The 22,891-nt window shown below is 41.4% G+C and overlaps 2 protein-coding genes across 2 annotated transcripts in view; one reads left to right on the top strand and one right to left on the bottom strand.

The window, feature by feature from the left end:
- The first annotated feature begins 5,911 nt into the window (after positions 1-5,911).
- Positions 5,912-11,790, top strand: LOC137793668 (receptor-type tyrosine-protein phosphatase C-like). Its single transcript, XM_068589960.1, has 13 exons — positions 5,912-6,033; positions 6,769-6,795; positions 7,389-7,418; positions 8,350-8,586; positions 8,693-8,923; positions 9,022-9,135; positions 9,422-9,556; positions 9,676-9,831; positions 9,969-10,124; positions 10,768-10,970; positions 11,070-11,130; positions 11,230-11,338; positions 11,544-11,790. The coding sequence occupies exons 1-13, from the start codon at positions 5,970-5,972 to the stop codon at positions 11,560-11,562; spliced, it is 1,542 nt and encodes a 513-aa protein (XP_068446061.1). The 5' UTR covers positions 5,912-5,969; the 3' UTR covers positions 11,563-11,790.
- Positions 11,791-12,827: 1,037 nt separating this feature from the next.
- nek7 (NIMA-related kinase 7) overlaps positions 12,828-22,891 on the bottom strand; it is a 53,608-nt gene continuing 43,544 nt past the window's right edge. The window contains exons 9-10 of the mRNA XM_068589624.1: positions 17,665-17,778; positions 12,828-14,987 (exon numbers count right to left, since the gene is read on the bottom strand). Coding sequence (XP_068445725.1) covers positions 14,877-14,987; positions 17,665-17,778 — 225 coding nt within the window. The 3' untranslated portion in view covers positions 12,828-14,876. The remainder of the gene's footprint in view (positions 14,988-17,664; positions 17,779-22,891) is intronic.

Here is a 22,891-nt window from a genome sequence, read left to right on the forward strand (position 1 = left end):
CTTGTCTGGATGGAGTGGATGTGCAGCCGGCGCGGTCCCTTCATCTTTAAAAGTGACTCTTAAGGGCCTGTTTAAGTCGAGCTGACAGATGTGGTTATTTGGGGACAGCTCATTGGCAAGTTTATGGCCAAAGTGCTTATTTTACTAGAGCCGAGCACATGTGCTTGTGACAGTGAGGGAAACCCTTTCGGAAGTCTGGCGTACGGGTGAAATACAGGAGACTTAAGAGGACGTAAAACCCTCCTGATGTTTACCACCGAAAAATAACATCTCAGAGAGGTTTTGTCCACGAACACGAGAGGATAAAGTTTGACTATCTAAAAATAAAAGCTGCTTTAAATCCAGCATGTTGTCGGCAGTATTAAATATAAGTATTTTCACTTAAATCCTTAAGTGCGTGTTTAGATGACCACATGTGCATTATGCAAATTAGATCCTTAAGCACACTTAATTACTTTGGTTTTATTCCTTATTTATTTGGTTACTGGGAGCTGATTCCTGCAGAAACAAAAGTGATTTAGTGACATTCGGCTGTTTTAAACGTCTTTTATCTTCATGTTGCTAAATGCATGTGTTTATATACATTATCATTAGAGGAAACAGTTGCATTGGATGTGACATTAATGGACAAGTATCTGAGGAATATTGTATTCCCACTGTGACACACACACACTCACACACACACACACACACACACACACACACTCACACACACACACACCAGCCTGCCGTTAGCCTCTTTACAGGCAGTAGTCTGGTCCACACAGAGGGGAGAAGATGGGGTGACTAAAGTCTCACATAGGAAGCAAAAAAACAGCAATGTTGTGTGTGCGTGTGTGTGTGTGTGTGTGTGTGTGTGTGTCTGACACAGCCCCGGCCACCTGTAAAGCGTCTCAGAGGGATCAGGTTTCTTTTGAACACGTTTAAGACGGCATTTGTTTCCAATAGTTTACAGTTTGTGAAAACGCTTGTTTCCGGAAGGCTGGACCGATGAATCCCAGTTTTTTTTTCTTCTTTTTTCTTGCTCGGGCGGCGTTTTATAAACCTCCCGTCGGGCTGCTGGACGCACGAGGGAGAAGCAGTGCGTGCCTTTTAAGAGCCCTGACGGGTTTAGCGAGCCACTTGGCTTTTTATTTTGGCTCGGCTCTCTGCAGGCTGCTTGTACTTTACTGCGCCCCCTCTGTGCCGGCCTGGTGGTTGCAGATTAAGGACATGCAGAGCAAGAGTCACTCATTACACCAGCGCACACATGCTTATTAAGTGTAGTGTTTACTGTGTGTGTGTGTCTGCCTCCACATATGTGAGCGTGTCAGTGTGTTGATGAGTGACGCCAGCCGCGGCCTGCTGGGTGCAGCTTCCAGCTGATAAATGACTGCAGGGACCGTCTTTCTTTACCTGAAGCTCGCGACATTTTCCCCGGAGAGCAGCCGCTCGACAAATATTCTGAGCTGGAAAAAAAAAAAAGCCGAGCGGGCCTGCAAAGACGAGCGTTTCGTTCTAAATATGAGTTTAACCTGTTTAAAGTTACTCAAGTTCAAACAATAGCAGCTTTCAAATGATGAGCAGGACTGTGCTGCTGTTCCCGCTTGTGTTTGGAGACCGTCCCTGGTGATGCTTCTCTCCCAGCAAACTAATATGTTTGAAGCTCAGGCTGCCATTGCCAAGCCTCCGCCACGAGCTATTTCAAATGTGCACACAAAAAAAAAAAATATTGATATTCCAAAAACAAAACAAACAAACGGGGAAAAAAGAAGGAAAAAAATCTAAGTCAATGTCCTCTGGAACGGCCTCATTTTTCTGCCTCAGAACACTCGGAGATCACCTGGGATGTGTGATGAGCTGAGAGATTATTCTGCTGTTTCTTCCGTGTTCTCTCTCTTTTTAATATACACGTGCACACATACACACACACGGCTCTAATGACGGAGACCTTCTTCACTTTTTGTACTCTTGTTCTCAAGAATTTAAAGGGCGAGGGCCCTCAAAATGTACAGAGCGAGGCTGAGACCCTGCTGCAGAATTAGCTTTCACATTTTTACTTTTAAGACTATTAGTCGGTTTACTAAATTATCCGTACGAAGCCTCGAGGATGGATTTTCCCATGAGCTTGTCACATTCATTTTTGTATTGACATGTTTTATGATATGAACAGAAAGTTGGGTAAATCAAAAAAAAAGCAAAGGTTTCGATGTAAACTATAATATATAATAGCACCTAAAAGTAGCGCTAGGATGGGCTTCATTTAGATATATTACAATACCTTAAATATGAAATATCTTCAAGCTTGAACACTAATTATTGGAGTGTACATATGCATAAAGCTCTTGTCTGCCACAGAGTACATTTGCATACACACATATATATTAAAAGGACTCACAAGTACAAGCAAAACTGCAGTGAAGACGTTTCACCACAAGATGGACTTAGGGATGCGTGCACTGTCTACAGGACGTGTGGCAAACAGCAGGAACACTGCATGCTCCCTAAACTTTTAATGTTTCATTACTCACACAATCTCACCAGTTTTAAGTAATGTACACATCTTTTTCTCTCTCCTCTACAGTAGAGGAGTCCATGATCGACGCTGGGGAAGCGCCAAACAACTCGTGTATTAATTCCAGATATTTGCTTGTGTTTGTTTTGACTGTGTTCAGAGCGCCATGGGAGCAATTGTTGCCGTGATGAAACTGAACAGCAGTCCCCGTGGAGTTCATTACAGGGAGAGAGCCGGCGCTCACCCCCACTGCTGCCCGGCCACCAGGGATCTGGAAAGACCCAGAGGGATGGCTTCGTTTGGCTGGCTGGACTGGAGGGAAGCTACAGGATAAGGTGAGGATGTGGAGGGGAGGGGGGGACTCCAGGGAGGCCAGAAGGAAGGAGACCATAAACACTCCAGCTAATGACCTCAAACACATTAACACAACACAGCAGAAATTAATGAAAGTGCACAAATGAAGACGTTCACTCCGGGAGCGAATGGAAGGATGTTTTCTTTCTTTAGAATAGAGGAGGAGGGAAAACAAGACAAGACAGCATCTGGTACAGCATCTAATACTGTTGACCTGTAAGAGAGAGAGAGAGAGAGAGAGAGAGAGAGAGAGAGAGAGAGAGGGAGAGAGGGAGAGAGAGAGAGAGAGAGCGAGAGCAGTAAAACAATGTATGCAACAGAAAACAAGCAAAGTCCAAACGTATGAAGGCAAATGAACGTCACAAATAGAGCGCAAATGAGCCCCACGCCAGCGAGCAAATCAAACAGTTTTGTGCGTAATTCACGTCGACGAGCACTTTGACATCGCAAGCAGGTTAAACATTTGCTCGCGGAGTGATTTAAAAGTGCTCGTCCAAGTCAATTTTGCACGCAACTGTTTGATTTGCTCATTTGCGCTCTATTTGTGACGTTCATTTGCCTTCGTATGTTTTGCTCTTTGCTTGTTTTATGTCGCATGTCTCAAATTGGAAAGTGCTTGTGAAATTGTGCAGTTGCTCAATCAGCAAACTTTACATACCAGAGCAGGGCCGTATTATTCTCAGGAGGAATTCATATTAAAACATTTTTTAAACAAAACTCCTCGATGGGTTAAGTCACGGTGAAGCTGAAGCTGTTTCAGACTTTAAGGATGAAGGTTTCAGGTACTTCAGGCACAACAATGTGTCAAAATAAAGTTATTTAAACAGGATTGTGTATCCAACTAATGCCATAACGTACATCTGCTAAAGGTGTGAATGGATCAGAACATTGAGACCTCAACAAATCCCTCAACTGTTCTGTCGTTTAAACTCTTCAAGATGTCAAAAGGTGAGTTTTTTGACAACATTTAACCAAGATAGATTTCTGATATCCGTACGGTTGACAATAAAATACAACAATAAGATAATAAGAAAGATAATACACCCTGAGTATAAAGATGTTTTCCTTTATTCCTCGTTATAATATGTAGGAGTATGTACAGAAATATGCTCTGACTTCAAGATGAAGCAACTGTTGTGTGAACACTTAAATCTCTTCAGAACAAACACAAATGTTATTCAAAGCTTGATGTGATCGACGTGTTCTGGTCTTTACTTTGTCTTCTGTAAATACGATAGAGATCCATCTCGTCCTCGCTGAAGAACTGCAGGTTCAAGTAAAAGCTTCTACCAGCTCGGTATCTAACTGTCTAAACCAGTGGTTCCCAAACTCAAGAATGCCGAGGCCCAATTTAAAATCTGAAAATCTTCTGGGGCCCACCCAAACCGCGCCTTATTTGACATTGTTTTATTTGGCGCTGCCTTAATTTTGTTGAATAACGATAGGCGGACAAGAACAGCCGTTTCGAGCGAGAGCCTTATTGTTTTATTAATCTGGCCCACACTTTGGGAATCACTGGTCTAAACTCAAAAATGGGTCTGCTTAGTTGCTCGTATTATTTTCATATATTTCAATATCCCAGTGAGTGAGCGTCACGGCCTGCAGCTTCAGACCCAAAATGCCGACGCAGACGAGTGAATGAAGTGAAACGAAGAGGTTTATTTTCAGAGGATAATGAGTGATGATACTGGTAAGAGGTGATATGGAGCAGCGGAGGCCGAGGCCAGGAGGGCGCTGGTGTGTGACGGGGCGAGACAGGGCGGGGCCGAGTGGGGAGGAGGGGAGCGTAGAGGAGCCCGAGAGGTTGATCCACAGGGAAGTGACAAGAGTAGCAACAAACACAGAGCAACTAAATGAAGCTCAAGCGTAAGTTCAGTGAGGAAGACGATCCCAGACTCTCCGGTTCATTCATAAAGCCAGTCCAGTCTCCATCAGCTGATCCTCCGTACGCCGTTTCCGTTTCTTGTGTATGTAAACAGAAGTAAGCATTTTGGGCTCCAAGGCAAAAGCACGATGATCAAACACCGCGCACGATCAATGACTTTGAAGAGATCTAACATCTCTTATAAATGTATTTCACACAGAAGGAACAGCAGAAATGAAGAAATTCACTTCTGGAGCCAGTGGCCACATGTTTTCTTTCTTTGGACAGAGAGAGAGAGAGAAAAAAAGCAGAGTGAGTTTTTAATTTAATGAGCGACTGTCGGCCTGTGAGCTGAAGAACTGGGAGGAGTCACGAGGAAGAAGAGAAGTTTCACTGGCGTACGTCTCAGATGTAAAATCTTCTCATCAAGCCTGATTTCAAACCGTCCAACAGAAGCCAAACAGACAGAAAACAGTACCGTGGACGCCTCAATGTGTGTTAATATCAGCCTCAATGTGTGTTAATATCAGCCTCAATGTGTGTTAATATCAGCCTCAATGTGTGTTAAAATCAGCCTCAATGTGTGTTAATATCAGCCTCCATGTGTGTTAATATCAGCCTCCATGTGTGTTAATATCAGCCTCAATGTGTGTTAATATCAGCCTCCATGTGTGTTAATATCAGCCTCCATGTGTGTTAATATCAGCCTCAATGTGTGTTAATATCAGCCTCAATGTGTGTTAATATCAGCCTCAATGTGTGTTAATATCAGCCTCAATGTGTGTTAATATCAGCCTCCATGTGTGTTAATATCAGCCTCAATGTGTGTTAATATCAGCCTCCATGTGTGTTAATATCAGCCTCCATGTGTGTTAATATCAGCCTTTCCTTTCATTTCTCCACCTGTTCACATGGAGTTAAGCTGTGTGTTTGATAACAGCCATGTATTGAGCATGAATCTACAGGTCTAATAGTTCATAACACAATATTTGAGTCAAATAAAGGCTCCACCTGAAGCTGAATCTCTCTCTGTCTTCTCATAAGTCAGAGGGATTTCACTCTCGAGCAGAAGCAAGTGCAGATTAGACGAGAGAAGACTTCCTGTTCTTGGTGGCGTCGCTGAAACGAGGCTTCCTGTCACGTTAAGGTGAAGGCAGGCTCTTTTTGGTGTGACATCACTCCCACTTGCTCAACTTAAAACCAAGCGTGAGGATCAGGGTTCAGTCCAGGAAGCCGTACACACACCTTACCCGGGAGATGGCCGGTCTCTGTGGTCTCAAGATCCTGCTGCTCTGGGCTGCGATCATCAGTTTAGCCAACTGTAAGTAACCATCTTCCTCTTCCTCGTGAAGGAAAAGCATTGGGCGTTTAAGATGTTGTGTCCTCGTGTCTTCTCCAAGAATAAAACTTCCAACTGTCGGCGATGAGGCCTCTTCTTCTAAACTCTTAACTTAGTTGTTAACTTTTTTATTATACGGTGTTATCCATTTTTCTTTACTTCTTTATCACGTCTGAGACAAGATAGCGCGTGTCGGGCGCGAGATAAATTACTTGATAATTGATGAAAAAAAAGTAAGTGCAGTGCATAAAAATGAAGTGAGGTCAGAAATGTTAAACATGTGCGTGCTTGTTGATGCAAAACATGAGAGGAAAGTAAAGGCAGATTAAAAAATGAAGAGATTGAGAGCGCGCTCGACGCAGAGAAACAAGAGCAAACCAAACCACATCCTGAGCTCAGTGATCACCTCACCGCATCCATCCGATGCTCAGAGAACTGCTCTGGAAACACATCCACATGATCAGATGATTTAATAACATATTGCTCATTTGCATAATAAACTACACCATATTTCATAAAACCTATTCAGCAAAATAAATTGTTTTAATGTAAGTAATCTAGTATTTAAATCTTTTTACTCTTCCTTTTTATTTGCTGTGTTTCCCCTTAATGGGCCTGTTTTTTAGATGAGCAAAGTATTTATACTTTTTACAGTGTAAATTGTTTTCTTTCCTGTCAAAAAAGCTTTTATAATTTACATTTTCTTCCTCTTTGCAGGTCAAGATGAACCTACATCCACATCAAGTGAGTGGGCAACACTTCTAACGTTCAATCATTTTTATCATGAATGAAATGTTTAATTTGAATTATGCCACGAATGTGCTAAACCTTGTGTGATACCTTCACTTCAACCTCTCCGTCTTCTCTGTCCAGCAGCATCTGATCATGTAGATCATGTGCTCCGTGCATAATGTGTGGCCGATATATATCTTCTCTCTTTTTCTAAGTTGCTCGCTCAACTTTGGGCTCATTTTAAGGGACTGACTCAGGTTTTAATGGCAGCATCCTGAAACAGATCCAGAGTATGAGTCTCAGATAGCGCCCCCTTACTGTAGGAATGTGGAGCCACAGTCACATCCACACTGCTGTTTATACGCAACACATGTGAGTGTATTCCAGTTGGTGCTCCGCTCAGAACATTTAGCTTTTAGCAGAATGAAACGCTTCTGTTCATACAGCGTGCAACTCATCTGCAATGGAGATTTCCATTGAAACCCAGTGCAGGAAGTATTGTGGCGTTCAGAAGGCTCGCAGTGGTGAAATGGAAAGAAATGTCTGCAGGTCTAACTTTACTCACGTGTGTTTCCTCTTGTTTCTCACCTGAACGTGTTCTCCAGTCATGACACAAGCCCCTCCCCCTTCACAGTGTGAGTATCAGTAACATTTTTCAAGACACAATACTTTTCTTTACATTTATTTTTAACAAACCTTAATATATTATATTTTCCAACAGCTATATAAGCAAACTATGGAAGCCTATTTCCGCCACACAAAAAAGATGAGAAGTCCAAAAAAAAAAAAAAAAACAGCACAAAAATAATAATAATAATAATTAGGAAAAATAAATAAATAAATTGGATTAAAAAAAATAAATAAAAAATGGACCAAAAATAAATAAAAATTATCGACTTTTTTTTTTGTTGTCTTTTTTTTGTTTCGTTGACTTAAAAAAAGGCAACAAAAAAAAAAGTTTCCTGTTTCATTCCAGGAGAGAAATGAGAACTTGACGACTGACTACAATTGTCAAAATTACAGTTACAGCCTAAATATAATTGTAGCTAATATATGCACAAAGTACATTGTAGCTAATATATGTACACACAAAGTACATTGCAGCTAATATATGTACACACAAAGTACATAGTTGTTCTTCTATTGACCATTTTTAAGAACTGAGTCAAATGCACACATATATTAAATGAATTATTTACTTTAAAGTAACCCATGAAAAGGCTGATGGGTGGTTGACATTGTCAAGTTATCTTTTGGTAAATAACAAAAGCACTTAAATATAAAACAGTGCTTCCAATGTTAAATTAAAGGAACAAGATTGGACTATTTTGTGACTTGTACTTGTTTTGTTGTATGAACAATACATATTTACATTTTAAATGATGTAAATGAAGGTATTGTAAAATCAAAGTGATGAAGTAACGTTTTGCTTAGATATTTTTATTGTCCTAATTTATATTTTTTCCTTTTTTTTTGTGTGGCGGAAAAACTGAGATTACAGGATGTCATCAGGTGGTTTGTATGAACCGCAGTAGGATGTTTTATAACTCTTCATTTTGTGTTCAGGTTCTTACGTCGTCACAGCCGTTAAGTTTGGCTTGAAGGTTGAAATGTTGAACTCCAACAACTTCACCATCAGCCTCAAAGAAAAGAACCAACCGGGCCAACTCATCGTTCAGTCCAATCAAAGCTCTCATCTAATCAAACACCTGAAGCCCTGTACCGAGTATGAGCTGAATGTGACGTTCATCCATCATCCTGACATAGAAACTTGTGAAACTGAAGTTAGGACACTGAATATGAGTGAGTAAAAACAATGAATTGGGCTGAATGTCTTTGTATTTTCCTCTAATCTACGAATGAGACAAACAGACGGATGCGTGCTGAACGTTTCACTTGTGTATTTCAGGTCCAGATGACGTTAAAGATGGCGGCTGCAACATGACTGGATATGTTTGTTACCAGAGTGACTGGGACATCAGCTCTTCACTGCCAGCATCAAATATCAAGTCATGCAAAGATGACGTGAAGCAGTTCTGCTTCAAACCTGCTTTCAGTGACATATGCACAGATTTAACTACAACCTTCACTTCAGGAATGTGTGGGGCTTCCTTTAGCCTCACCAAGAGCATCCCTTTTGGTATGTACAGTCGAGTCCTCGTGTGGTTTGAATTGCATGTGGTGTACACCTTGTGTCATCAGCTTTAATGTCTCTGCTGTTTTCTTTCTTTTCTACAGATTTCTTAGATCCAACTGAAGTAAATCTGACGGTTTTAAATGAATTTCCCGCAAAAATAAACTCAAAATTACCTCCAAACTGCGACAATCTCATCATTGATTACACCTGTCAGAGTAAGTGGAAGGACTCGAGGTAAAGAGACTTTGTGTGTCTGCATCGTGAATGGATTTACATAGAAAGAGAAAGAGACCTTTTGTCACAGTAGATGTTCAACACGTAGCAACAATCTGACTTGAAGCAGAATCTAAATTGTCTTTTGGGGGAAGAGAAAGTCAAGGTATTGCTTTGTGCACTGCATATGGAATATTTATTAATTCACTGTGAATGAGTTCCCATTGCAGTCGAAGAGGTACAAATACCAGCTGCTAAAGAAAAGCTGTCATCCTTGTGTCTCCACAGAAGCCGATGAACTCCACCAAGCCACCATGAATCTTTCTGAGCTGGAGCCCTTCACAGACTACAGCTGCACCGGTCAGATCAAACTCAACGACACCGTGAAACACACGACTGCTGTCAAGTTCAGGGTGGACTGCGGTACGTTAGCAACCGCGTCTCCTCCGTGTTAACTAACAATGACTTGTAGCTTAAGATAACTCTGCAGAAAGGAACAGCTCCAGATGTTCAGTGTTACAGATGTCTGATGTGTCCAACAGATCTCACAATAAGCCAACAAAGCGACGTCACCAACACCTCCATCCAGTTGAGTTGGAACACGACCAGTAGGACGTGTCAAAGCGAACTTCCTGGTCTGAAGAAGCTTTCTTATGACTGCAGTTGTGAAACGTACGACAAACGCAAACCCACTAAAGGTGAGTAAAGGTGTTATCATTTGATGCGTCGTACAGGAATGCACTTTTGGAAGTCTTTGGAGATCATTTTTACTCAACTGTTAAATAAATAGTGGCCTTGTTGTTCAGTCAAACCAAACTAATGAAGCTGTGTTCAGTTCCAGCTACCGTGACCGGATCAGGAGGAACATGTAGCGTTACAGGACTGAAACCATTCACCTTTTATTCATGTAAAGTCCAAAGCAAATACGACAATAAAGTTACCCCATCAACTAACGAACCACATACAGTTGATCGCACAACTAAGACTGGAAGTAAGTATCAACAAAATGTCAGACTATTTATTTATTGTGCTTTCAGTCATAATATTTCTCAGGAAATTTGTTCTATCGATTATTAGAATTCAATTTATGTCATTTATCTGATTTTTCATCCTCTTTTTTTTTAAACATGTGACATTAAATGATGATCAGACAGTAAATCCGTCCCTGGTACCAATAAACACAACAGCAGGCCGAAGCATCAGAGCACCACGCTTCTGTTCTAATGAACATTACCACGCAGCTTCAAGCGTTAGTGAAGTACAGCAGGTACTCTCAGAGGTATTCTGGTCCTGGACTACAACTCCAGCTTCAGTCTGTTTGGTACCAGAGTAATTATTGACTCAAACTGTAGACAGGTGCAACTTGTAGAAACATAAAATAACACTAGCGTTACATAATTCAATTTGCATTCACTCAAAGTTTTTAAGTTTTTAAATGTGTTTGCTGCTTTAACTACAGTTTGCGTTTCAGGATAGCTTTATTTAAACACAAGTTAGACCCATTTTACAACCAGTACAGCAACACACTGGTGATGCATATCAGTGTTAAAACACTCATGAAGCTAATGGAAGTATCACTTTGACTGTGAGGAAGTGTTGGAGCTCAAGGAAAACATGTTCTTCTTCTCTTCCAGCACCAGAAGATATCACTTCTCTGACGGTGAACGTTCCAAAGCATAACGTCATCATAGTAACTTGTGCTTATGAAGACAAACGTTTCAATGGAAATCTAAAGGAATTCGTTGCCCAACTTAATGGTGTCCCCAAGAAGGTTAACAAAAAAAATTGCTATTTTGAGTTTAAAGATCTGAGCTACTCAACGGAATACTCACTGGAGGTTTGCATGAGATTTCACAAGATTATCATATTGGAATTCATCGTTTTGTTCCAGTGCTACGATTCCTAATAATAATTGATTGTTTCTTCCTTTTTCCAGGTGACTGTTTGCAATGAGCATCTATGCAGCAACCCCAAGAGAGACTCTGTGACCACTTCCTGTATGTGCCGGTTGAATTAATGCCACACATTGTCTCATGTTGTTCAGCATCTTTACATGAACGTCACCACTTTGATATTATTTCTGCATCATTTTACAGATAATGACAAAGCTGTCATTGGGCTTCTGGTCTTCCTCATCATCCTCACATCTGTGCCTCTGCTCTTAGTAGCCTACAAGGTTTACATTACGAGGCGCAGAAAGTCCCAGTAAGTCTGACTGTGATTGTTTTACACATATCCAACACACATCCTTTCCTTTACAGTACACAAAGATAACTATTATTGCATTTTATACATATTATTACTGTTATAAAGCTTTTTATAGGCCTTTTCCCCCCATTCTGTATATATAATGTCTGTATGATTTAAATTATTTTGGGCCAATCATCCACATTTTTTATTTTATTTTCAGCAACTTGGGTGGAAAGTGAGTGTCATTGGTCGCCTGATCATCATCATCATCATCATCATCATCCTTTGGTTGTGAAGCTCATTCTCCGTCTCACCGCCTGCATCGGTTTGACCGTCACTTTGTGTCTGCTTTGTTTTGCAGTTGTTGAGTTTACTTTACAGTTTGTTGCAGCTTCATGTCACAGCTCGTGTGTCACGTTTCCCTTTAAAGTGAACAATCATTTGATAAATACCCAACAATAATTACAATGTTTCCCGTTGTTTTGTTTTTGGCCGTTAGCTTATGCTAATGTCCCTCGATCTGAAGACATATACGCTGATGAGGAACTGCCAAGAAAATCCTCATTACACGTAGTCATACAAACGTATTACTTAGCTTTCTGTATAGATGTTAATCTGCTTACATCTGGCCTGTTAAAAAAAAGAAAAGATAGACTTTTAATGTCTTGCTTGACAGCGCTCCAAAGTGTTTTAATAAACAGGTTAATAATAATATTGTTTCTCATGTTTTAATTTGCACTTTGAAAGTGGAACATGTTTTTCTGAATAACATATGAATAGTGATGAAATGAGATTATACCTTGAGATAAAATATAAAGTTAAAAACAATGCACAATTCAACACACAATAATGCTATTCAGCCAATCAAATGTGTGTATTCTGAGAAGTAACGCGCTTAGAGATACCTAAAATAAAATAGTTATTTTACCTAGAGTGCCCAAAAAAGAGAAGTGTGGCGAGCGAGAACAAGATCAGACCTCTTACAGGTTCATTTTTTTCACGGGTAGTTCAAAACCAGTGTTTCTCATGTTCAGAGACATGTTAATGTGAGCGTCACTACCAGACAAAGCACAACTATATTCATATTTGAGAAATGAGCCTTCTTTAGTCCAGATCTGGAGGACATCTTGTTTATTCCATGTCCCATAATGCATTGTGCTGCAAGCGGTGCATTAAAGCCATGCTGACATTTTAAGTCATGAAATACAACATGACATCATGTTTACTGGGTATCTACGTTCGGATGTTTTTCTATCACTGGAAAATACACCTCAGCAAGAAAGTAGACCAAGAAAAAAGTTGCAAACGAATGTGATCCGGACAAAATGTTTGTCGAAGTCTGGATGATGTCATTTATCAGAGTTCAGAAGAAACGGTGTGTGAACATACTTACCATGAAGGGAACTGTGCCAACTGTTACTCAGCTGTAAATTAAAGGATCGCTCATTCAGACCTGGGCGAAAGCACTCGATGCAGTCCAAAGAAATTTGAAAGCTTTATTGCATTTAGTAAGTATACAAGAAGTTTGTAATAAGGGGCCGTTCTTTTGACATGACATTTATTCTCAGAAAACAACCAAACCTCCAAAACAATAAATAGTATATGCATTTTTTTCTTCTTCTTTTCCTTTTTTTGGAAATCCAGAAGGCCTGTGGAAACGTAAACTGAGCCGAGGGAACCGGCGGAGACATCAGGAGAGCAGTCGCATGTTACACAAAGACTAAAACGCTCCCGACCAAGAAAAGGCCCAAATCCTTAAAGTGACTTTGCACTGTGTGCCATCTGAGGACTCCAAACTAAACACTATTAGAATAATTTAAATTGGACTTTGCACTGCAAACTGCATGTTCATCACGACCTGAAGGCAACGTTCAATACATATTCAATCTTTTCTGGGGCATTTTCATAACGGACTATGTATGGCGTTTAAAAAAAAAAAAAAAAAAAAAGTTTAAAAGTGTCAAATTGCCAACACTGTATTTGCAATAACACACACTATCAAAATATGCTGAACAAAACAAAATAACTTACAATTTATTGCAGCAATAAGCTTCGACTTTGAATACATGTAAATAATATTGAATGTTAGGTAAAAAAAAAAAAAAAAGAAACACGAGAAACACTGAATTAAAGCGCCATTGATCATTAATTACTTACTCTACCTACCTGTTCATGTGCTATCGTTGTTTTGTAAATCAATGAGTCAGTTAATGCTGTATGTTTGAGACCCACTGGTGTAAACCTATCCACTGTTAAAATAAAATAAGAGAAGGAAGAAAACCTGTTGAACGCTGCGTCCTCCCACCAGATGAATAAAGGTTTCTAAAGTCTACAGTATTGATCTGTAGAAACGTTAACACCACAATATGTACAGTAAAACAAAAAGAGGACCATTTGGTGCTTTTTTTTTCAGTACAACACTAGAACATATTATTTTCATAAAAGATACCGTAACATATATATAAACTGCTCTTTTTCTGTGTGTGACTTTCTCTTTGGAGGACAAAAGTTACGATTTACTGACAACGTGGACGACTTCTCAAGGCACAGATCTGCTGTCTCTTCAACATATTTGTTACTTAACAAAACAACGACACCGCAAACTTACACTTACACAAAAAAGACTTTCTGGGGGGGGACGAGGGGGTCAAACGCCGCCGCTGGACCGAGATGGAGAACCACAGGTTTTGACTTTGGATTCTTCTTCTTGTCTTCATTGTGATTTACAAAAGAAAAACCGAGGAAAAGACATCTTTTGGTGTCAGTGACGAAGGTAAACAGCAGACGTAAAACTGCTTTTTTAAAGCTTCTACTGCTCCTTCTAGGCTGTCAAAAAAAAAAAAAAAAAAAAAAAAGAAAGAAGAGATATTCTGAATTTTTCAAAGACAATACATAGGTGTCAAAATGACGTGCATTCAAAGTGTTGTAGAGACATTCGCCCATGTTCTCCCCCCGGCACATCTCTAGTCTACTCTCTAAATGATCCTTCCTTTCCTCATACATTCATTAGACAAGATCACCCTGCCAGCCTTCCACTACCAGGGTAAAAGTGCAACACAACAACGCTTCAACCATCAAAAACACTCTTTAAGTCACTTCAAATCGCTTCACTCCCAATTTAACTGTTGTTCTCAGTTACATTTATCTTTAATATAGTCCTGCAACTTGTCTTGATTAACTGTTTCGAGGACAGGGAACATCCTAATTGTCCCTTAAACATTTTTTTTAAAAAAAGTTAAAATTCGCAAAAATGCATTTTAAAGCCATAGCAAATGACACATCAGTGAGTTACAACACACTGATATACTAGATACTGAAGTCTAAAGAATTAGAGGTCCATCTGATAAAAAAAAGAAGTATAATCTGTTTCCTAGGGCAGAAGATTTGGATGTCAGTCATGTTGAAATCTGGATCACCTTGAAAATAAATCTGTTCCACATACTACTTATCACAAAAAAGCTAAATTGTATAAAAGCGGACAGATGTGTACGAGTCGAGCGCGACGAGCGAGGAGGGGAGGACTTCTGCCGGCCGCGCGAGCGAGACCGCGGGCTTAGCTGCCCTGAGTCCGGTTCTGCATCTGTTTGGCGATGCCGTACACGTAGGTGATGTCCGGCCTCTTCTCGGGGTCGGGGTTGATGCACATATCTACCAAGTTCCTCAGCTGGTGGGAGGGACAGGAGGAGTTGACGGTGGGGAGGAAGAGAGGAAGAGGAAGAGAGAGAGAAGTGAAACAGTCAGTGACACTCCCAAACGTCTTTTATTGCCCTCCAGATGAGCTCTGGAGCAATAACAAGGCGGCCAGTAATCCAGCCGAGACGATGACGCGAGGCTGCGTTAGCGCGCTAATCACTTATTTTTCTCAATGCACGTTTGGTTAAGCCTCCACCCCTACACACACACACACACACCCGCACCCACACACACACACACACACACACACACACACTGCTGCCACTCCATTGCCATCCGGAGACAGCACTTACACTTGAAGCCGAGCGAAGCGGCTGATTGGAGCAGATAGATAGACAGGCTCGCAGGCGGAACAGCCACCGCCATCATTAAAAAAAAAAAAGAGAAGAGAATAAAAGATGGAGAGGAAAAGCAAAAAAAAAAAATATATATATATATATATAACATCTACGCGAGGTCGCTATGGTAACTGTCTGCCGACTTCCTGGCCGCTGTTGCGTGGCGCCGGCTTGGACGAGTTCTCGTCAGCCGCTGTGTGCGTGTGTGTGTGTGTGTGTGTGTGTTTGTGTGTGAGAGAGAGCGAGAGAGGGGAGAGAAAGTGAGCGAAAGATGCAAATTCAGACAGTCTGAGAATTAGTCCCACAGAATGGAGATATGGGGGGGGGAGATGCAGATATGTAAAATATTCATGCGCTTCTTTGCATGGCGAGTGGGAGGGGGGGGGGGGGTGTCAGGTGGAAGGATGGAGGGAGATGGGGGGTGGTGAAGGGAGGCATGAGAGGGGGAGGGGGGCATAGATGGAGATGGTTAAATGACACAACAAAGATGAGCAGCTGACAGTTTGCTGCCGATCCTTCAGGAGCATTGTTTACATCCAGACAGGCGCTGCAGGCACCCCCCTCATCTCCATCTCTCCATCGCCCTGTCTCTCGCTCTATCATTCCCTCTCTCTTTCGCTTTGTCTCCCTTTCTCCTGGATGGGGGTGACATGTGGGGCAACGCAGGAGCTCAGCGTGGTGCGTCGGTGTGTGTGTGTGTGTGTGTGTGTGTGTGCGCGCAGAGAGAGAGAGCTCTTGTAGCAAAATATACACTCGCACAATTGCTCTTGCACGTATAAAAACACACTCCAGAGGCGTGAAACACCTCACAATTAACCTTTATGGACGTAATGAAGTAGCACAGAATATTAAAGCCTCTCATCGGGGTTTACTCTTTAACTCGTGAGACATGAATAAAGATCGCCGCTGTGGACTTGTGCACGCAGTGACGCTGATAGTCGAGCAAAAGGCACCGAGACTCAATAGGTTGAGCACTTTTCTTTTACCTGAGGGCCATACGAGTGTTTCCAGGGTTAAGCCACATAACTATACAGCGTGTAAATACAGGTATGTTATGTTACACAGTCCTAGATTTGTGTCTCCATCATACAGCCATTTGTTTCCAACTGTAAATAAAACCAGTACAACAAAAATGTAACTTTGCCAAAAGAATAACGCACTTTATGTTTAATGTATTGAACAAGTCTGCTGATTGACCTTCCTACAATTTGAAAATATAAATAGAAGAAATCCTATATTGCAGTTTCTAAAAGGTTAGTCGTGATGTAATATGTATATTTAATTTAGAGCGAAATAGATTAATTGACTTGAGAAGTAATTGGCAACAATCGATCGTTAAAAGTACAAAATGTCAAACATTTCCTGGTTTCAGGCTCTCAAATGTCAGGTTGTGCTGTTTTTCTCAGATTTACATAATTGCACATTTTAATATCTTCCAGTTTTGGACTGTTAATAAAAAAAGGAGGGGGGGGGGGAATATTTCACCACTTTTCCCACTATTTTCTGATATTTAATGGACGACACAACCATAACTCACAAAGCTGAGTCTGCCCATAAGAAAGCACGTTGTCAATGCTTTATGGATGTAAAGCCTGCAGTGTGTGTGTGTGTGTGTGTGTGTGTGTGTGTGTGTGTGTGTGTGTGTGTGTGTGTGTGTGTCTTTGTGTCAGACTTTTTGCATGTGCGTACACTTCACATAATGTTTTTAAGAGAAAAAGACAGAAACGTTGGGGGGAAGAAAGGCCACCCACACAAAAAGGGCATGCAAACACAAAGCCATGCGCATGCACACACACACACACACACACACACACGTCACCGGCAATCAGCAATAAGGCGAACGTTCACCGCAGCCCGACTACATTACATTTGTGTGCATGGGTAAGTCTACACGGAACAACAGCAGATGATCTAACGTCGAGTTGGGGAAACGTGACACTCCAGCCGCTTTAGCTTCAGCCCACTTTGCAGCGCGGCCAGATGCTTTTGATATGTGCATTTCATTTTCAAACGGGTAGAATCGTAGCCGGCCTTTTGATCACGGAGCAATATCATACTGTACGTACTGTAGCTCGGACAGCTGGGTGGATTTCACTTATTTAGAAAATAACTTTAATAGACGCAAGTAACTGGCACAGAGAAAGAGAAACCGTCCGACGCTGCTTGAAGCAGTATAGTTCACCTAAAAGATGTAAAGACTTCTTTTTAATCTTCTTTTAGGAGGATAGACTTGGGTGAGTCATTTTAAAACACCCAGCAGGTCCATATCTGCTCACCGTGGCATTAGTAGGCGACGGTTACAGCACTTACCTCCTCTGAGTAGTGATCTGAGGGAAGAGGGGGGTAGTCACACTGTTCTATCTTCTTACAAAGGGAGTAAAGGTTCATCTTATCCCCGTAGAACGGACTCTGCAGGGCCGCCATCTGAAATGTTGAGATACAAGGGAACCGGGAAGGGAAATGGAGAGAAAGACAAAAGGACAGAGTGTAAGAGAGCAAAGTAAAAACTTCAAAAAACGCCCGGTCAAAATCTCAGCAAGTGCTACACAGAAGACACTGTACATGTTAAAAGTAGGTTTATGACTTATTGATACAAGCTGGGTGTGAGAAACAAATAAAGACAACAAGTCCATACACTGTATGTCCAAAGTTTTGTGTACATATCAAACCCGCACACACACACAATTCATGTTTTTTTTTTTTGGTTGTGAATGAATGAGAAGTGGTCCAAAAATTCAAGTGCACCAAAACAGAAAAATCCATCTCCGAGCTTATGGGTTTTTTCCTCTCGCCCTTTCTGCGGCACTGCTTCCAAAACTTGGGAGATATAGAGACATGGAGAGACACATAGTTGTGAAAAGAAGAGCAGAAAGTGAGAAGAGGGGGTGCTGGCATATGAGACGAGAGGAATTTTTCAGTTTGCTGGAGCAGCGAGAAAACTGTATCCTCTGGAAAACAAATGCAAGAGAGCAGAGCAGAGGCGGTGCAGATGGGAACGGCGAGGAAGAGGGGGAAAGGATGAGGAGACTTTTGCTGAGTGGAAATAGGTGAAGAAACCCTCCAGCCTGTCTAAGAATAGAAAAAAATAGCATGCCATTTCTAGCAGGGTTAGTGACTGACTCACTTCTTATTGTTTAAATGTGCATGCGCGAGGCGGAGACAGCGGCGGGCTTGCATAACAACAAGCACACTCATTGTGTTTCAGTGCTATCGGACATAAATGCAGCGTTAGGTTTACGTGCCGGGCCAAATAACTTAACTAATAATACATAAACATGGCTGTCAGTGTTGATGATGATGAGCTGCTGGGAGTTGTTGTAGCTTGTTGACTGGGTTTTCATTTATTTACATAGTATTACATAGGAAGAGGTTGCAGCAAGTGGATCACTAACATGATATCAGTTGGTTTTTTTTTTACATTTCTGGGCAGAAAAAGGCCTCGACTTGCGCAAAGGTTTGCACAGCCGAATATGTATTCAGTGTGTGTGTGAAAACGATATTAAATCTCATCTGTTTTAAGGCGGATAGATTTTGTGAGAGCTTTGAAACCCTCAAGAAGAGAGGAAGTGTCTTTTGAACAGTGTGAAACAGGAACTGGAGCCATTGATGGACAGTCGGTGCTCATGGGTTCCTATTTTTCTCACAGTTTTCCTTCAGTGTATCAAATTTAAACACGATGTTGATGAATGTTTTTAAACAGTCGCTGTGGTAATTAGTAGCAGACGTATCGTTGTGAATTGGAACAAAAAGCAGGCATTGCTATAAAAAGGACAAAATAAAGAAAACCACATCACAAGTTTATCATATTGTTATTTTTTTTGTTGCTTTTTTACACACATTATTATTTTTACTTCTTTTCCCCCTCGGGGTGCCTCCACCATCATCTGAGAATGTACAGTATGTGTTTGACAGTCTGTTAATTGGTGTGAAAAAAAAAAAAAGTTAAGAACAATCTGTCCACATATGGATCCAAATGGAAATGTTCCATACAGAATACAGCAGGTTGGTGTGAAAGCGCCAGCTTCCACAATATCAGGCGCAAGTTATTTCTATGAAAATAGGAGCATAAAAGGCAGCAGAGGCAGAATAATAGAATAAAAGCTGCCTTTTTGGTTCCAATAGGGACCGGTGATCCTGCGCCACGAGCATATCGATAGCAACGCGAGGCGATGTCGTTGCATACTTTCACAAATAGTTGCCTGCCTCTGAGTTGCAGAGACTCGCTCATTGAACCACTTGACGCTCGAGGAAGTCAAAACGAAATGTAATTCGTCAGCTTGACCATGAAGTCATGACAACTATTATCAAACTGTTACTAAAAATCAAGCCGTCCTTTGTTGCACGCGGCTGCAAATGTAACCCTTTGACGTCGCGCCCCCCCCCAAAATCTTCAAAGCACATCACCAACTTGTAGGCGTCTTCTTGATTTGGATCTTCAATAAAAAAAGAAATGTGTAAAACATTGATGGTGCGGAGACAGAAAAGATGGTATTCCCTACTGGGCAGAACTTGACAGGATCTCTGTCACAGCTTCCAGCGGGAAGTCAGGATGACGGCAGCAGAATCTCAGTGGGCCATCTCTCCTCTGGACGGGATTTACCATCACACACCCGTCCTCGCTCTTAATCAAACACTCGCACAAATACAGTATATCCTCGGAAAAACACATGTGAACACAAAGTAAAGAGGATCTCCCCTGTCTCCCATCTCCCCTTGGACGCCCCTCTCCCTCTGCTCCAACCAATACAACTGAGACTGGCACAGCAGGCGCTTGACAGTGATGAGACGTGTGAGGAAATGTGTATTCCTGTGTGTGTCAGCAACGATGCTCTTCTAGTACTAACAAAGCCCCACATCTCCAACCTTAGACTTCACATTTCATTCTGCAGCGAGCAACACGCATTCAAATTATGAGTCCACTATTTTTTTTTTTTTTAAACTGCCTGTTATGTTTCAGTTCATGATCGGCCTTTATGAATCGCAGACAACAGAAGCAGCAACAATATCAACAGAACAATTAGATGATTCACTGTTTTTTTTTTGTGTTTTTTTTTTGGAGTGTCTAAACCTGCAGCAATTAAAAATCACTCGCTAATTTGCAGTTTATAAATATGTCACCAGTGCAGTGAGATCAGGAAACGTTTTTATTATTTATTTTTTTTTAGAAAATACTCTCTTTCCAACAAACAAACTGAGCTCTTAAAAAAAAAAAAGGAGAGGGCAGTGCCATGAGGACTCAGCTGGCTTTCTTTCAAAACGATATGGATTAGTGTTAAGGGCCAATGCTTAATCAGAAAATGATGACTACTTTCAGTAAAAGTTCACTTCAATGACTTGGAAAGGACCATGTGGGGAAAACAAGTCTTAATTGCCTTTATAACAAATACATTTACAACTTTTAGTGGGTGTATAACAGGTAGTGTGGACATCTGTGGGTGTGTATGTGGGCGCGAGACAGTGCTTCCTAAAACAACAAAGTTCTCAGTAAGCGAGAAAAAAAAAGAAAAGAATGTGAGAAAGAAAAAAGAGGAAGAAATCAGCCAGCTATAGACACCAGGAGGCAAAGGGTTAAACAAGACCCCATCGTATTTTCATGCATCTTCTGCTTTTGACAGATGAAAAATGTCAACTGTCCTGTTTGTATTTGGGAGTTTTTGCACTATTCATCTGCTTCATTAGTGCCTGCTGCTCCTCGCCCCTGACAGCTGCCGGCCCCCTGCTCTCAGCACGCACACACACACACACACACACACACAGACACACAAACGCACGCACGCTTAACCACACACACCTTTTTTTTCAGACTGTGTCGTCGCAATGGGTTAGATGATTGACTCACTCTCTGACCTCTGAGGCCCTGGTGAGTATGGGACTGTGTGTGTGTGTGTGTGTGTGTGTGTGTGTGTGTGTGTGTGTGTGTGTGTGTGTGTGTGTGTGTGTGTGTGTGTGTGTGTGTGTACGGTTCATTGATATTCGAGAGACATACAATGCACACGCATGCCTGCTGTCTGTCTAAGGGGTGTGAGCTGCTGGTGGCAGAACACACACACACACACACACACACACACACACACACACACACACACACACACACACACACACCTTTGTTCCATGGCTCTTCATCAGCTGGCCAGGCTGAGCTCTGCCCAGCCCAGGCATGTAAAGCCAGCATCCCTGTCCGTGTAAAAGGTGTGGATGGGGCCTTCCAGTGTAATTAACACAGATCTCTCCCTCTCCCTCTCTCTCTCTCTCTCTCTCTCTCTCTCTCTCTCCCTCCCTCCCTCCCTCCCTCCCTCTCCAGCTTCTCTCCCTGTACGCTAATTAAGGAAGCCCCTTGCAAGGGTTTCTCCCAAGTTCTCATTCATAAACACACACACACACACACAATTATACGTAACACTACCAACAAAAAAAACCCTAAATGTTAACAGACACATGCAAAATAAAATATATTTTGTTTCTCGCTCTTCGACCTTCCCGCACTCCGCACACTGCAAGTGAGCAAAAATCATGATTTTTTTATGTGCACATTGATCCTTCATGTGGTTTTATGATGATATATTAATCAGTGAAATACATTACAGTGTAGGGACAGTCATTAAAAATATACCTACACCCAGTGGAGTTATCACGAGTCTACTTCAACACACTAAAGAGGGAAGAAAGAGAAGAAGAAGGGGAATGACTTAAAAGTGGAAGATTGTTCCAGTGGGTTGAACTTTTGAGGAAAGCTGGGTGTGTTTTGATGTCCTGATATCGCTGCAGCTCAACCAATTCTTTTACTGGAACTGTAAAATGTACAGGAATAGTTCAATTAATTTGGATATATATGCATCTCTCTTTCTGAAAGCTAAATGAAAACGTCAATGCTACTGTTTGTCTGGTAAATATTAAGCAACAGCTTGCGTCCTGTTAGCTTAGCACAAAACCAGCTGACGGTAATAAAATCCACCTTTAAGCAGCTTAAAAGCTCACTAATCAACACAGTGCATCTTTGTTTAATCCTTAAAAGGACTGAACTTAAAAAAACAACTAGATGTTTTACTTTTTAGCTTCATAATTAATGGACAGGTATCTGTGTCGTCTCTGTCTCACCTAACTAACAAAAAAAGTGAACAAGTGCATTTCCCAATATGTCAAAACTACTCAATTAAACTGTTAAATAGCTTTAAAAACACGGATGTGCAGTGGGCTCATACAAGTACAACTGAATTGAAAGTTCTGCTGCAAAATGTTGTGAATAAGCTGAAAGCAGAGAGAAGGAAACAAGGTATGGACAAGAAAAGATGCAAAGAGGAAGACGCATTGCATCGATAAATTGAGAGATACATTTCTAGATATGAGGAACATGAACTTTAGTGCATCCAAAGCTACACACACACTGTGTGAAATAGATGAAAGGATAACCACGGCTACCCAAAGACAGCAGTCGAAACCCCCACTCCCAAATTTCAAAAACATACAGAGAGCTTAGCCACAGGGCCAACTCATAACATGCAAACACCAGCTGCTGAGAACCCGGCATTCTGGGCCTCAT

Source organism: Clinocottus analis, unplaced genomic scaffold (genome assembly GCF_023055335.1).
Source record: "Clinocottus analis isolate CAN_PGR_092001 unplaced genomic scaffold, fCliAna1.0.p SCAF_23, whole genome shotgun sequence".
Classification (NCBI taxonomy): Eukaryota; Metazoa; Chordata; class Actinopteri; order Perciformes; family Cottidae; genus Clinocottus; species Clinocottus analis.

Excerpts from the sequence above, each read along its gene's own strand:
- LOC137793668 (XM_068589960.1), top strand. The coding sequence starts at position 5,970 with ATGGCCGGTCTCTGTGGTCTCAAGATCCTGCTGCTCTGGGCTGCGATC. Across the intron at positions 6,034-6,768 it reads GATCATCAGTTTAGCCAACT|GTCAAGATGAACCTACATCC; the intron begins GTAAGTAACCAT and ends TCCTCTTTGCAG. Across the intron at positions 9,832-9,968 it reads CAAACGCAAACCCACTAAAG|TTCCAGCTACCGTGACCGGA; the intron begins GTGAGTAAAGGT and ends AGCTGTGTTCAG.